Source organism: Pseudorasbora parva, chromosome 10, assembly GCF_024679245.1.
Source record: "Pseudorasbora parva isolate DD20220531a chromosome 10, ASM2467924v1, whole genome shotgun sequence".
In the NCBI taxonomy this organism is placed as follows: domain Eukaryota; kingdom Metazoa; phylum Chordata; class Actinopteri; order Cypriniformes; family Gobionidae; genus Pseudorasbora; species Pseudorasbora parva.
This window is the reverse complement of record NC_090181.1, coordinates 36,604,257-36,619,164: the sequence shown is the minus strand read 5'-3', so window position 1 is coordinate 36,619,164 and position 14,908 is coordinate 36,604,257. Positions and strand designations below refer to the sequence as shown.

Below are 14,908 nucleotides of genomic sequence, written 5' to 3'. Positions count from 1 at the left end.
CAGTGCCGTTTCCTCTGCTCCCGCTGGAGCTCAGCCTTTCTGGCTAATTTCTCCACTGCCACAGCAGTGCCGTTTCCTCTGCTCCCACTGGAGCTCAGCCTTTCTGGCTAATTTCTCCACTGCCGCAGCAGTGCTGTTCCCTCCCAGAACCTTCCGATCCTACGTAACCACTTGGAAATGTTCAAAGCATTCCACTTTCTCTTATGCTGTGCATATTTTCCCTCCTTTTAATCACCTCACTTGATTCCTACGTTAATACTGTTAAGGGTCTCCAAGTTGGTTCTATCAAAGGCTATTTTTTTTCCACAACTGATTTACCAGCCTCCCTCCCCAGATAATTCACAAACCTTCCTACTGATCAGAAGGTTTCAGCGATCACAGCCCATCCACCCTGACAGCAGATAACCCATAACACTACATATACTCACAAATGCATTCATACTTTTCATTACAGACTATCAGCCCCTTTACATAGCCCATACACTCGATGTGATGTCTATATTAGCTTTTTTTTTGGCTTCCTTAGATGCTCAGAAATCACGATCACCTCCAAATTCGACCATAAAGTCCACCCCACCATCTAAGACCTATCAGTATTCGATGATGAAACCATATCATACTTAAAAATAAAATAAATAAAAACCTATCTCTTCTCTTTTTTTTTCATCTAGCAAGGCTCCCCCATCCAATACAGCGAGTCTTGATCTCCTGTCGGATGCTGCAAGAGCTCTCCTGGACAGTGGCTATTGTTTCTTTCTCCTCTTTCTTCGTCTGGTAAGGCTCACTTATCCGGCGCCTTAAGCTTAATCTCCTGTCGGATGCTGTGAAACCCTCTAGGCCAGAACCTTTCCTTCTCTTTCTCTGACCGGTGAAGGATTCCCTTTCCGATGCCTTGAGATTGTTCTCCCATTGGATGCCGCGAGGTCCCACTAGGTTGCTATCAATCTTCTTCTTTTTCCATCCAGCGAGGCTCGCTCGTCCGATACAGTGAGTCTTGATCTCCTTTCGGACACCACAGAGCTCTCCAGGTCTATGCCTATCCCTTCTCTTTTCGCCGTCCAGTGAGACTTACCCGATATCATGAGTATTGATTTCCTTTTGGATGCTGCAAGACCTCTCCTGGACGATCATTTATGCTTTACCTTCCACCCGTCCGCCAGCGACGCTTACCCATCAGATACAGAGAGTATTGATCTGCCATCAGATGTCGGCGAGAGCTTCCTGGCTGGGTGTTCCACATCTCCTCCACTGTACCGTTGGCCGATAGGACCCACTCACCCAACTCCTCTCTTCCTGGCAGAGGCTGGGTGGCCCCCTCGGTCATTCGTTTCTTCTAATTGTGTCGTCCCGGCTATCGGTCGGTAGGACTCACCCACCTGACATCACGAGTATTGATCTCCTCTCAGATGAGGGCTGAGCCTTCCCGATCGACCGTTCCAAACAGCGCACCCCTTGTCCACCTCACAAGGATTGCAACGACAAGCTTCAAATACAACATGAAGAAAGTCAAGGAAATGCATGCATGCTTCCTCTCATCCCAGCATTAATGTAATCCTGCTTTTTTGGATGGCGGGAGGCTTCGGCTTCGTCCCGTCTTTTTAAGTCTGCGTGTTCTTCAATCCGCAGCGGCGCGGAGCAGAGCGTGCACGTCAGAAGCAGAGGTGTGTGTGTGTGTACATCTGGGCCTCTATAGCAGATATATACACCTTTTGTAAAAATGAAAGTCTGTCATTTATTTTTCTCTTGTATTGTATCTTCAATTTTCTTTTTGCGGCCAAGTTTTATTTTCACAAAAATATTCAGGCAAATTAATAAACTTTTGTCTACTCTAATTTCACAATAATTTATAACTGAAAATATGCCTAAGACATTCATAATGAGGCCTAATTAACGAACAAGAAATATTAACAAAGCCATTTTCATCAGATTAGGCATTTTTAGTGCTATTGTTATCTATTTTTTTGGCCTTCAGAACATCTTAAAATGCACATATGTAGATCATAGAAATCAAAATTTTCTAGGGGGAGCATGCCCCCCGAACCTTCCTAACATTTTGGATCTCTGTAATTATAAACATTATTGGATACAAATATTACATGTAAAGTATAAGCATGCAGTAAGGGGGTAATATTTGCTTTATAAGTAATAAAGAGCCAATATCGTTTGGGTATGCATGTTTGTAAGCTATAGTTAATGGCGCAATTTGGACACTACACTATGTTACCATTTTTTTTCCATAGGCTACCCTCACTGGTGGCTAAGCTCCCCTAAAACGAAAATCCTAGAAACGCCCCTGCTTTGCAATAAAAGTGGCTCTTCTATTAATTTTGTGCTATCAGTGCGGCTCTTATGAAAAACATAGTGAAGACCACTGCCTTATAGTGTGCCTCCTGAACACTTTCCATATAGGCGCGTGTCTTACTGGATAATTGCGTGATACTTTTGTATAATTTTTGTAATGTTTTAGCCTGGCCACTAATAAATTCACTGCCATTATGGAGGAGCGCATGCAGGACTAGGCTATTTATTTTTATTGCAGGGTGAGTAAAAGATGACTTTATTTTCATTTCATAATAAATAAATTTTCAATTCATAAATTGATGGACATAGCCAGAAACAATAAGAGGCTGTGTCCTTTAAATCATGCTCAAAGGGTAAGAGGCCACATCAGACCGATGCTTAGATGTGAAAGATGCGTTTAGACATCACTAGAGTTATTTTTGGGAATATAAACTATTATCATTATTATTAGGCCTATTATTGCTATAAATAACACCCATCATCAATGAGATGGATGGATGGACTACACATCGTTTTATTAATATAATTTATGCATTAAACAACAATCAGAATGATAAAAAGGAGAGAAAAAAATACAACCATACTGATAAAGCAAACAATAATCATACGCAGCTTGTTTAAGATTACAGGGAGTGCAGAATTATTAGGCAAGTTGTATTTTTGAGGATTAATTTTATTATTGAACAACAACCATGTTCTCAATGAACACAAAAAACTCATTAATATCAAAGCTAAATATTTTTGGAATTTTTAGTTTTAGCTATTTTAGGGGGATATCTGTGTGTGCAGGTGACTATTACTGTGCATAATTATTAGGCAACGTAACAAAAAACAAATTTATACCCATTTCAATTATTTATTTTTTACCAGTGAAACCAATATAACATCTCAACATTCACAAATATACATTTCTGACATTCAAAAACCAAACAAAAACAAATCAGTGACCAATATAGCCACCTTTCTTTGCAAGGACACTCAAAAGCCTGCCATCCATGGATTCTGTCAGTGTTTTGATCTGTTCACCATCAACATTGCGTGCAGCAGCAACCACAGCCTCCCAGACACTGTTCAGAGAGGTGTACTGTTTTCCCTCCTTGTAAATCGCACATTTGATGATGGACCACAGGTTCTCAATGGGGTTCAGATCAGGTGAACAAGGAGGCCATATCATTAGATTTTCTTCTTTTATACCCTTTCTTGCCAGCCACGCTGTGGAGTACTTGGACGCGTGTGATGGAGCATTGTCCTGTATGAAAATCATGTTTTTCTTGAAGGATGCAGACTTCTTCCTGTACCACTGCTTGAAGAAGGTGTCTTCCAGAAACTGGCAGTAGGACTGGGAGTTGAGCTTGACTCCATCCTCAACCCGAAAAGGCCCCACAAGCTCATCTTTGATGATACCAGCCCAAACCAGTACTCCACCTCCACCTTGCTGGCGTCTGAGTCGGACTGGAGCTCTCTGCCCTTTACCAATCCAGCCACGGGCCCATCCATCTGGCCCATCAAGACTCACTCTCATTTCATCAGTCCATAAAACCTTAGAAAAATCAGTCTTGAGATATTTCTTGGCCCAGTCTGGACGTTTCAGCTTGTGTGTCTTGTTCATTGGTGGTCGACTTTCTGCCTTTCTTACCTTGGCCATGTCTCTGAGTATTGCACACCTTGTGCTTTTGGGCACTCCAGTGATGTTGTAGCTCTGAAATATGGCCAAACTGGTGGCAAGTGGCATCTTGGCAGCTGCACGCTTGACTTTTCTCAGTTCACGGGCAGTTATTTTGCGCCTTGGTTTTTCCACACGCTTCTTGCGACCCTGTTGACTATTTTGAATGAAACGCTTGATTGTTTGAGGATCACGCTTCAGAAGCTTGGCTATTTTAAGACTGCTGCATCCCTCTGCAATATATCTCACTGTTTTTGACTTTTCTGAGCCTGTCAAGTCCTTCTTTTGACCCATTTTGCCAAAGGAAAGGAAGTTGCCTAATAATTATGCACACCTGATATAGGGTGTTGATGTCATTAGACCACACCCCTTCTCATTACAGAGATGCACATCACCTAATATGCTTAATTGGTAGTAGGCTTTCCAGCCTATCCAGCTTGGAGTAAGACAACATGCATAACGAGGATGATGTGGTCAAAATACTAATTTGCCTAATAATTCTGCACTCCCTGTATTTGAAAGTAAAATAATCTTATATTCATACTGTAATAACTTCAGATACCTGTCCTGATCACTGGTGTTTCATGTCAGATATTATATTCATACTGTAATAACTTCAGATACCTGTCCTGATCATTGGTGTTTCATGTCAGATACTATATTCATACTGTAATAACATTTGATACCTGCCCTGATCACTGGTGTTTAATGTCATATTATATTCATACTGTAATAACATCAGATACCTGTCCTGATCACTGGTCTTTAATGTCATATTATATTCATACTGTAATAACATACCTGTCCTGATCATTGGTGTTTCGTGTCAAATATTATATTCATACTGTAATGACTTCATATACCTGTCCTGAACCATATCGCAAGTATCTTAACTGGGAGTGTAAATGCAATTAAGAAAAATATCATTTAATTTATAATTTTACTACAATTTTTGCTTGAACATTTTAAACAAATGTAGTAATTTCTGCAATGCATTTTCATTTTGCAAATGATAAAGCATTGAAATATATGTTTAAATTATATGTTAAAACTAGTGTAGGAAATAGCAAATGTAAATTGTATTATTCAAATTGAATTATCATTTTGCTCCAAATGTTGCACACATGGTATGGAAAATGTAAATTTAAATACTGAAATGCATTGCCATTTTAAATATTGCATTGCCATTTTGCATATTGCATTGCAAATTGAATATTGCTACACAAAAACTTCCATAGAAACAAAGCTGGTTAACAACCTTTAGCCTATCTGGTTTAAAGCATTAAACCCAGATATTAATTTGTGTTGTTGTAATAGAGGTATTTCCAGTAAGACATTTTAAACTTGTTAAGTGACAGGAATTTGACTCATTTTCTTGTAGGTAGCAGTAAATGGGGTTCACATTTTGGAGTATGAACACAGAATTCCTCTTGAGATGGTCGACACATTTTCAGTCTCTGGAAAAGTAGAACTGCATGCCATTGGCTTTATCCCTGACTCAGTAAGTGGGTTTAATTACTAATTTAATTATATTGGACACACCGATAATTCTTTATTATTATTATATCTGTTATTGTTATTTTCCAAATTTTAGTATAATAGAAAAGTCATCAACACTCAAGCTTTTTACAATTTACAACACAAAATTATTAAAATATAGTAGCCACCCTTTGCTTAAATTACAGAGCATACACTGACACACTTTGAGGTTTTTAAACAGTATTAAACAGTTAATTACGCTTCATCATAAATTATCATATGCATAATTCATATAAAATGTATATTTGTATGCAAAACTAATTTCAAGCTTTTTAGGACAAAAAAATAGATAAAAATTATTTTTAAGATTATGAAAATGGTGAATTCAATGTGTACAAATTTCTGGTAGTCTGTGCTATTTCATGTCAGATTTATATTTTATATTGTTGAAAAGGATAAATAATGTGCACTTCAACATTGCAATGACATATTTTCTTTTTTTTGCACAGGCAATATTTTTAAAATCAGGTGACCAAGTAAGTTTAGCATCCCTGCACCTGACATCTACAGTTGATCGTGCATATTTGTGTTTTTTCTGCACTCATATTAACATGTTTAAAACATGACTTGCAACATAAACTGTCATTTTGCAGAGCATACCTTACACGGGCAGTTTACTTAGAGGAGTAATTCCAGGGCAGCATATAACAATCAAAGGGCATATCAGCTTATTCCCTCACAGGTAGATACTAAACTTATATATTGTACAGTTTTTCCCTTTGACACCTTTAATTATCTTGTTTTGTTTTTTCTCAAGTTTCACTGTTAACCTGAGGTGCAGCCAATCAAACAACATCGCCCTGCACCTTAACTCGCACATCAAATCTGGCATGCTTATCAGGAACTCTCTTCTCAGCCAGTCATGGGGCCCAGAGGAAAGTGAACTGCCATTCTTTCCCTTTTCAGCTGGAACCTACTTTGAGGTACCTCTGACCTATGTTGACATCTGAATACACGCTAGAAAATGCTGGGTTAAAAACAACCCAATTTGGGTTATTTTGGCAACCCAGCGCTGGGTCTAAAAGGGACGTACCCAACGCTGGGTTGTTTTAACCCAGCATGCTGGGTTGGCATTTTAACCCAATCATGGGTTAAAAATGACTACACTGCTGGGTTAAATGTAACCCAAAATTGGTTGGACATTTTAATAATTAAAATGACTAAAATAACATCTACAGCAATACAGACTTCAGTAATCAAAATATGAAAATGTATTTTTGATTTATCAAGTTAAATTGTCCATTTGTGAATAATTTTTTTTTTTTTACATTTCAATCACTTTCACCCCATTGACAAAATTCAATGAACATGCATGAAACGTCCCCGGTTACGTATATAACCTTAGTTCCCTGAGAACAGGGAAGGAGACGCTGCGTCAGCTGACGCTACGGGGAACGCCTTCAGCGTGACAGGTGTCTGAAATCGCTATCAAATCACAATCCTACTGACCGTCGGCAGCTGGTGATGTCATCACCGTGCGACGAGGAAGTATAAAAGGGCACCGTGCCAACATGACGCTATCCGCTACGTCTGAAGGGACTGTGGGCAGGCACACCTTGAAGCATGGCCATGTAACGCAGCGTCTCGTTCCCTGTTCTCAGGGAACTAAGGCTACATACGTAACCGGGGACGTTCCCTTTCGAAAGGGAACTCGTGCTGTGTCAGCTGACGCTACGGGGAACGATATAAGCCCCGCCGCCACAGGCTGCCAGTGACATCATTCCCTACGGTCATAGCCCAAGCTATATGCCTAAGAGAGAACCTTATCAAGTTTTATCTGAGGTTTCCTACTCTCGGCTCGCTCGAGGGCCTGGGACCTACTACTTCGAAGGAAGGAGTCCCTTAAGGGAATGTGGCTAGGGGACCCGAGGGCGCCCCAGCCGTCACTAATTCGGGAAAACCTTCACCGAATGCCACCAGGGAGGCCTCACCTGGCATCACTTCTGTGGGACACCCCAGCTTGGCCAACCCTGTCTGTAAGAACAGAGCCTCCGGACATCGCTCTTACTCATGAGCATCCAGACTGAGGGACTGCAAACTGGCAATGTCCTCCTCAGACCGGAACTCGGAGATGGGAATCCTGGAGAGCAGTACTCAGCTTTGTGCTTCTTACCCTTGTCAGCGAGGGGAGTCTCTTCTGCTCGATCCTAGGATCTACTGAACACATTTATTACAGGGGTGCTCAGGAGGCCGGAAAAGGCCTATGGACTGATCTAACCGGGAGGCCCTAAGGGGGGCCTACTCGTCTGACCAGACTCAAGTGGCCATAAGCTCGCAGACGACCCTCAATGAGGGGAGCTCTTAAGCCAGCCTGGTAGATAAACCATGCTGTAGGCTAGCCAGTCCCTGTCCTGAAGGGACTGCACAGCAGAAACGGAGTCTCGTCGTGCTAGGGCATGAGCCCGCCCTTGAGTTATACCGGCCAAGGCCGGGACCCACCGGCGGGCAGCCGCTAGCTGTCAGCACAAAGCCAGTTATACGTTCCCGCTCAAGGGAACCGTTTCCCCTCCAGGGAGGCCAGGAGGCGCCTCTACCTGGCACCGTTAGTGCTAGCTGTTAAGAGCCGTGGGAAGGTGGCTTTACTGGTTCCTCAGGGGGCCCATGAGGCCATAACCCCAGAAGCCACCCATGCTAATGGATAGCTTGTCACCGAGACCTGGTCCGGAAATCCCTTCCCAAAGAGGTCCAGAAAGGCCTGACAGCATAATACACTGGCCTACCGAGCGTCCCGGCTCAGGGGCTCACCCTCAGGCGGCCTGGAGAGGCCTGCTTCCTGCCAGCCAACGTGCAAACTGTCGGAAGTTGCTGTGTTCCCGGGGCTCGCCTCCAGAGAGGCCTGTTTGATGCCTACGTATAGTCTGGTCTTCTAGGGCGGCCTGGAGAGGCCTATTGCCGAATGGCAGTTCCCTATTAGATTGGTGACAGACGGTGCTTATCCGATGACAAATCCCACCGGAAACCTCGCAGGGCCGGGAAACGACCTTAGGACGGCCTGAAGCGGCCTGCCCCTGATAGCAGACCATGCTAGCCGCCTGCCTTCTGTAGATGGTCCGTCCCAGCGGCCCGTAGAAGCCTTCTGTGACGGCGCAGTCTCCCAGGCAGTGCCTACCAGCGTGGACTTAAAACACAATGCCCACAGCAGTGCACTCAGCATAAAACGCTTTGGACCCTCTAAAGCGAGAGCAGTACAACTTACGCCACCTGCCTCCAGGGCGGCTGTCTGGTCGTCCAGCGGTCCGCCGTCCGCGCAAGGGTGTCAGCCGTAACAGTGTTTCGGCTCCAGGGGAGCATCCTACCAACCCATGCTTTCCGATGGTTGCGAAGTACAGCTCGACCCGAGCCCTAAAAGGTGAAGCAGAAGACACAGAGCAAGAGGTGAAATATTGAACACACACAACCGGCCATTCCCTGACCCAAGCCGGGGGGCCGCCCAGAAGTGGTGGCCGCACTAGCTCTGGTGGGCGCGGCTAGCAAAACTAGTCTAACTGCGCACCACGAAGAGACGCCTACCCCGTCCCCACCACTGGCCGAGTCGCAATCCATTCTGCTACACACCTTTTTGCATTAATAACAACCCCCAAATGCAGAAGGGGGGTGGGCATTGGCCGGATGACCCTAACTGCGGGGAGGCCGGATAGGGATAGAAAGCTCCTGCGGGACTACCGCCAGGAGCCCAGGGCAACGAAGAGGAGGAGTCTCCATCCGACTCCTCCTCCGTCAGCCTGCCCTCACGACCTGGCTGATCGTCCGCGAGAACTGTACTCTCCAGACGATGAGCCAGGTCCATCTGGGAGCCCCAGGACAGACGGCGCCGCTCAGCCTCGGCATGAGCGGGACCGCTCCCAGATGCTGGCTCTTCTTCCCTCGAGAAGAAGGCCAAGCAAGAGTGGAGCGTCCTCAGCGGAAAACGCTCGCAGTTTGTGCAGGAGGCCCCCTTGAGAACCTCCCGCGCGTGCTCTTCCCCCAGGCAGAGCACACAAAGGGTGTGCGTGTCCTCAGAAGGGCATCTATATATATATATATATATATATATATATATATATATATATATATATATATATATATATATATATATATATATAAAACATCAGAAGGAATCTATTTATATATATATATAGAAAGTTCAAGTTCATGGAATCTAGGGTCAGATTTTTTTTTTTTTGTCAAAAAATGTCTTCCTTGACCTACAGATGAAAAAACAGGTAGTTATATAGTCTGTAAAGAATGTTCAAGTTCAAAGACTCTCACCAAAAATAAGTTCAAAGGGTCATCCTTGAAGAACTAATAAAACATCAGAAGGAATCTATTTATATGTATAGAAAGTTCAAGTTCATAAAAAGTATGTATAAAATGTCAAATATTTAGGATTCCCTTTTCCAATGTTTAATAGGTCAAATATAGATTTTTTTTTTTTTTTGGTCAAAAAATCTCATCCTTGATCTTCTGAAGAAACAATAGAAAGTCATAGGTCTGTAAAGAAGGTTCAAGTTCAAAGACTCTTTAGCCAAAAATACGCTCAAAGGGTCATTGTTGAAGAACTAATAAAACATCAGAAGGAATCTATTTATATATATAGAAAGTTCAAGTTCATGGAATCTAGGGTCAGATTTTTTTTTATTTTTTGTCAAAAAATGTCTTCCTTGACCTACAGATGAAACAACAGGTAGTTATATAGTCTGTAAAGAATGTTCAAGTTCAAAGACTCTCGCCAAAAAGTTTAAGTTCAGAAAAAAGTATGTATAAAATGTCTAATATTTAGGATTCCCTTTTCCATTGTTTAATAGGTCAAATATAGACTTTTTTTTGTCAAAAAATCTCATCCTTGATCTACTGAAGAAACAACAGAAAGTCATTCGTCTGTAAAGAAGGTTCAAGTTCAAAGACTCTGGCCAAAAATAAGTTCAAAGGGTCATCCTTAAAGAACTAATAAAACATCAGAAGGAATCTATTTATATGCATAGAGAGTTCAAAGTCATGGGATCCAAGGTCAGAATCTTTTTTCTTTTTTTTTTGGTCAAAAAATCTCATCCTCGATCAACTGAAGAAACAACAGAAAGTCATACGTCTGTAAAGAAGGTTCAAGTTCAAGACTCTGGCCAAAAAAAGGTTAAAAGGGTCATACTTGAAGAACTAATAAAACATCACAAGGAATCTATTTTTATGTATAGAAAGTTAAAGCTCATGGAATCTAGGGTTAGATTTTTTTTTTTTTTTTGTCAAAAAATGTCTTCCTTGACCTACTGATGAAAAAACAGCTTAGTCATAAAGTCTGTATAGAATGTTCAAGTTCAAAGACTATTTGGCCACAAATAAGTTCAAAAGGTAATCCTTGAACCACTGCATCAGCGGAATCTATTTATATGTATAGAAAGTTCAAGTTCATGGGATCCAGGGTCAGAATCTTTTTATTTTTATTTTAAATCTCATCCTTGATCTACTGAAGAAACAACAGAAAGTCATAAGTCTGTAAAGAAGGTTCAAGTTCAAAGATTCTCGCCAAAAATAAGTTCAAAGGGTCATCCTTGAAGAACTAATAAAACATCAGAAGGAATCTATTTATATGCATAGAAAGTTCAAGTTCATGGGCTCCAGGGTCAGAATCTTTTTTGTCAAAAAATCTCATCCTTGATCTACTGAAGAAACAACAGAAAGTCATACGTCTGTAAAGAAGGTTCAAGTTCAAAGACTCTTTGGCCAAAAATAACTTCAAAGGGTCATCCTTGAAGAACTAATAAAACATCAGAAGGAATCTATTTGTACGTATAGAAAGTTCAAGTTCATGGAATCTAGGTTCAGAATTTTTTTATTTTTTGTCAAAAAATGTCTTCCTTGACCTACAGATGAAAAAGTCGTTAGTTCCCTTTCGGGGAACTCGAGCTGCGTCGAAACGCTGTGAGAACGCCTCTGCGGTAATGCGTCGTGAAGCGCGTGTAGAACCAATCCATCGGAAGATCGATCGATCGTCGGCGTGATGACGTCATTGACCGGAGGCTATAAAGCGTCCGTGAAATCAAAAAGGAACTAGCTTCTGTGCCTTCAGCAAGCGATCTGTGTGAACCTGTCTGTCTATTTGGTGTTTTTGTCTGTCAATAGAGAGAATTTTCCACCCTTTTGTTAAATATTGTCTAGATATTTACAAAAAAAGAGAAAATAGAAGATCATGGCGAGTGATAAGCAGTTTAAGAGGTGTGTTCATCCCTGCCCACGCTACATCACGGGTGGGGATACACACGCTCTATGTGTTGTCTGCTTGGGAGCGCAGCATGCCCAGGCAGCCCTCGAGGGGGCTTGCGAGCATTGTGAACAGCTTCCCCTGAGAACGCTGCGTTCTCGCCGGGCACACTTCAAGGAGGGTGCCTCGGCTCTTGTTCCCCGTGGCTTGGGTCCCGCTGCTGCCGAGGCAGAGCGGAGGCTTCAGTCATGGGGTTCACAATTGGACCTTGCAGAGGGGTTTGAGACGGGCGCTGCCTTATCTCTGCCCTCACCTGCACCGCCCAGCGCCTCTTCTCGGGGCTTGGAAGCCCGCCCTGCGGTTTCTTCCCCCTGAGAGAGGTGGACGTTGAGAGCATCGCGACTGAAGACTCGCCACTTCAGTCGCCACAACTAGTCCCCTGCTAGTGAGGAGCTAGTTCAGGTGCTCATGAGAGCGGTGGCCAGATGAAATATCGACTGGCCCACCGAGAGAGCTGAGGCGGGCAGAAAAAGACAGAGAAAGCTTGATGAAAGATTTCTGCCCTCTCGTGCAGCGGAGCCTCAACGTCGGGGCCTGCCGTTCTTTCACGATCTGCACACAGAGGCGGCTAGATCGTGGAAGAGACCGGCATCATATCGTGTCTTCAGCCCGCAAACGTCCACGTACAGTAACATCATCGGGCTGAAGCAGTATGGTTATGGGGCGATGCCAAAGGTTGAAGAGACTCTCGCGAGCCATCTCTCGCCTTCCTCGGCATCGTCCCTAAAGGCCCTGACTTTGCCCACCAAGCAATTAAAGACAACTTCGGCGTTGGTGGGCAAAGCGTATTTGGCGGCAGGTCAGGCTGCTGCATGCCTGCATACTATGGCCATCATGCAGGCGTATCAAGCCGACCTGCTTAGGGATCTGGATGGTCGTGATGAAGTGGGGGGAGATATTATAAATTGTGGCAAGGGGGGCGTGGTTCAGCGAGGTCTGCAGCGGGAGAGAGAGCCGCGGGACGAGCGGTAAGTGAGTGGGTTGGAAGCAGATTAATAACACCTGTCTCTCGTTCCAGTAATGAGCGCGGAGAGGGGATAAAACCTAGGTGGAACCGGAGATCGAGGAGAGAGAGAGGGACTGCTGACGCGACACACACTCACACCCACGGACATTGAGTTGTGAGACACGTTGACCCGGAAGCGGAACGTTTAACCGGAACCCGGAAGTGACTGAGAGAAATACACACTGGCAATAGCCGTGTGAAGAGACTGAGTTTTTGTTCTAATAAAGAGAAGCGTCAGCAGTCAAACCGACCCCCTTGTCCTCTTCCTTCCTTACACAAACAAACTTTATCACATAAATGAACTCAGGCAGTCTGCCGATCTCGCTCTCCGGGCCACCAAGGAGACGGCCAGATGTGTGGGCCGTTCTATGGCAGCCCTGGTGGCCACGTAGAGGCACCTTTGGTTGAACCCCACCGAAATCAAGGAGAGGGAGAAGAGCTTTTTGCTCGATGCGCCGCTGTCCCCTGCGGGCCTCTTTGGTGACGCGGTCCAATCCGTCACCGAGAGGTTCCAGGAGTCAAAGAAACAGGCAGCGGTGCTGAAACAATTTCTCCCTTTCCGGATCCAGGTCCCTGGGGCTGCTGCAGAAAAGCAGCAGCAAAAACCGAGTACGGGCTCCTCCTACACGGCACAACAGAAACAGAGCGTCGCTACCCGAACTCCCCCTCAGCGCGGGGAAGAGGGGCGGCACTCTCAGGTGAGGCCTTCGAGGGGCAGGGCTGATCTGAGGACAGTCTTGATCGCCAAGAAGGCTTCGTCAAAGCGTTCCTGACGCCAGAAGCGTCAGGACGCTGAGGGTGGTTCCCCCGCAGGAAAACGGTGTTTACCTTTGCCTACGGTACCCGTTGTCCTGTGGTGCCCTCTGGGGGCCGCGCTGCCAACCCCGCCGCAGCGCCGGGGCGCAGACGGTCCCCGCAGGCCACCCGAGGGTGGTCCGCTCCCCCCTCGGGGGGTTCCCGAGCAGTCAAGTAAGTTGTTCCCTGCCGGTCCACCACTTCAGGGCGCTGTGCTTGCTGTTCAATATACACCAGAGGCCAGCCTCGAGAGTCGAACGTCTGTCGAATATATCTCATTGGGTCCTACAGATAATCGAAAGGGGGTACGCCATTCAATTCAAAAGGCGGCCAACTCCTTTCAGCGGTGTCCTACCCACGTAGGTGGGCCCGGAGCAGGCTCTGGTAATGGCACAAGAAGTAGAGACACTCCTGCGAAAGGGGGCTATAGAAAGGGTTCCTCCTCCCGGCAGGGAGTCAGGGTTTTACAGCCGTTACTTCATCGTGCCAAAGAAGGATGGGGGGTTGCGGCCGATATTAGATCTGCGCCTATTAAATCGCTCTGTGGCAAAGCTCAAGTTTAAGATGCTCACACTCAGACAGATTGTATCGCGGATCAAGTCGGAGGATTGGTTTGTGACCATTGACCTCAAAGTTGCGTACTTCCATGTCTCCATCCTTCCACATCACAGGAAGTTTCTGAGGTTTGCCTTCGGGGGAGAGGCATACCAATATCGAGTACTTCCCTTCGGTCTAGCACTGTCACCCCGCACATTCACCAAGTGTGTGGATGCAGCTCTGGTGCCGTTGCGTCTGCAGGGCATCCGCATACTGAATTATATCGACGACCGGTTGATCCTAGCTCACACCGAGCAGATGGCGGTTCAGCATCGAGATGCTGTTCTCGCACACATGTCGAAATTGGGGTTGAGGCTGAACGCCAAGAAGAGTGTGCTTTCTCCGGCTCAGAGAACCACTTTTTTAGGCGTGAACTGGGATTCGGTAATTATGCGGGCGCAATTATCGCCAACACGCATAGCACCGATCCTGGCAACAGTCAAAGAACCGAAGCTAGACCGTGCCGTCACTGTGAAACAGTTCCAGAAACTGTTAGGTCTCATGGCAGCTGTGTCCAACGTGATACCTTTTGGCCTGCTGAACATGAGGCCGCTACAGTAGTGGCTCAGAACAAAAGGGTTCTCCCCGAGGGGAAATCCACTCCGCACGATCAAAGTCACGCGGCGATGCCTTCGTGCTCTGGTCATGTGGAAAAACCCCAGGTTTCTATCCCAGGGACCCGTGTTGGGGGCTCATGTTCGTCGCGTAACGCTAACGACAGATACTTCCCTCACGGGGTGGGGTGCGAACCTGAGTGGCCGTTCATCCCAGGGTC

The 14,908-nt window shown here is 45.1% G+C and overlaps 1 protein-coding gene across 1 annotated transcript in view; it reads left to right on the top strand.

Moving 5' to 3' along the window:
* lgals8b (galectin 8b) overlaps positions 1 to 14,908 on the top strand; it is a 65,156-nt gene that overhangs the window by 28,869 nt on the left and 21,379 nt on the right. The window contains exons 4-7 of the mRNA XM_067456018.1: positions 5,346 to 5,465; positions 5,953 to 5,979; positions 6,097 to 6,185; positions 6,261 to 6,426. Coding sequence (XP_067312119.1) covers positions 5,346 to 5,465; positions 5,953 to 5,979; positions 6,097 to 6,185; positions 6,261 to 6,426 — 402 coding nt within the window. The remainder of the gene's footprint in view (positions 1 to 5,345; positions 5,466 to 5,952; positions 5,980 to 6,096; positions 6,186 to 6,260; positions 6,427 to 14,908) is intronic.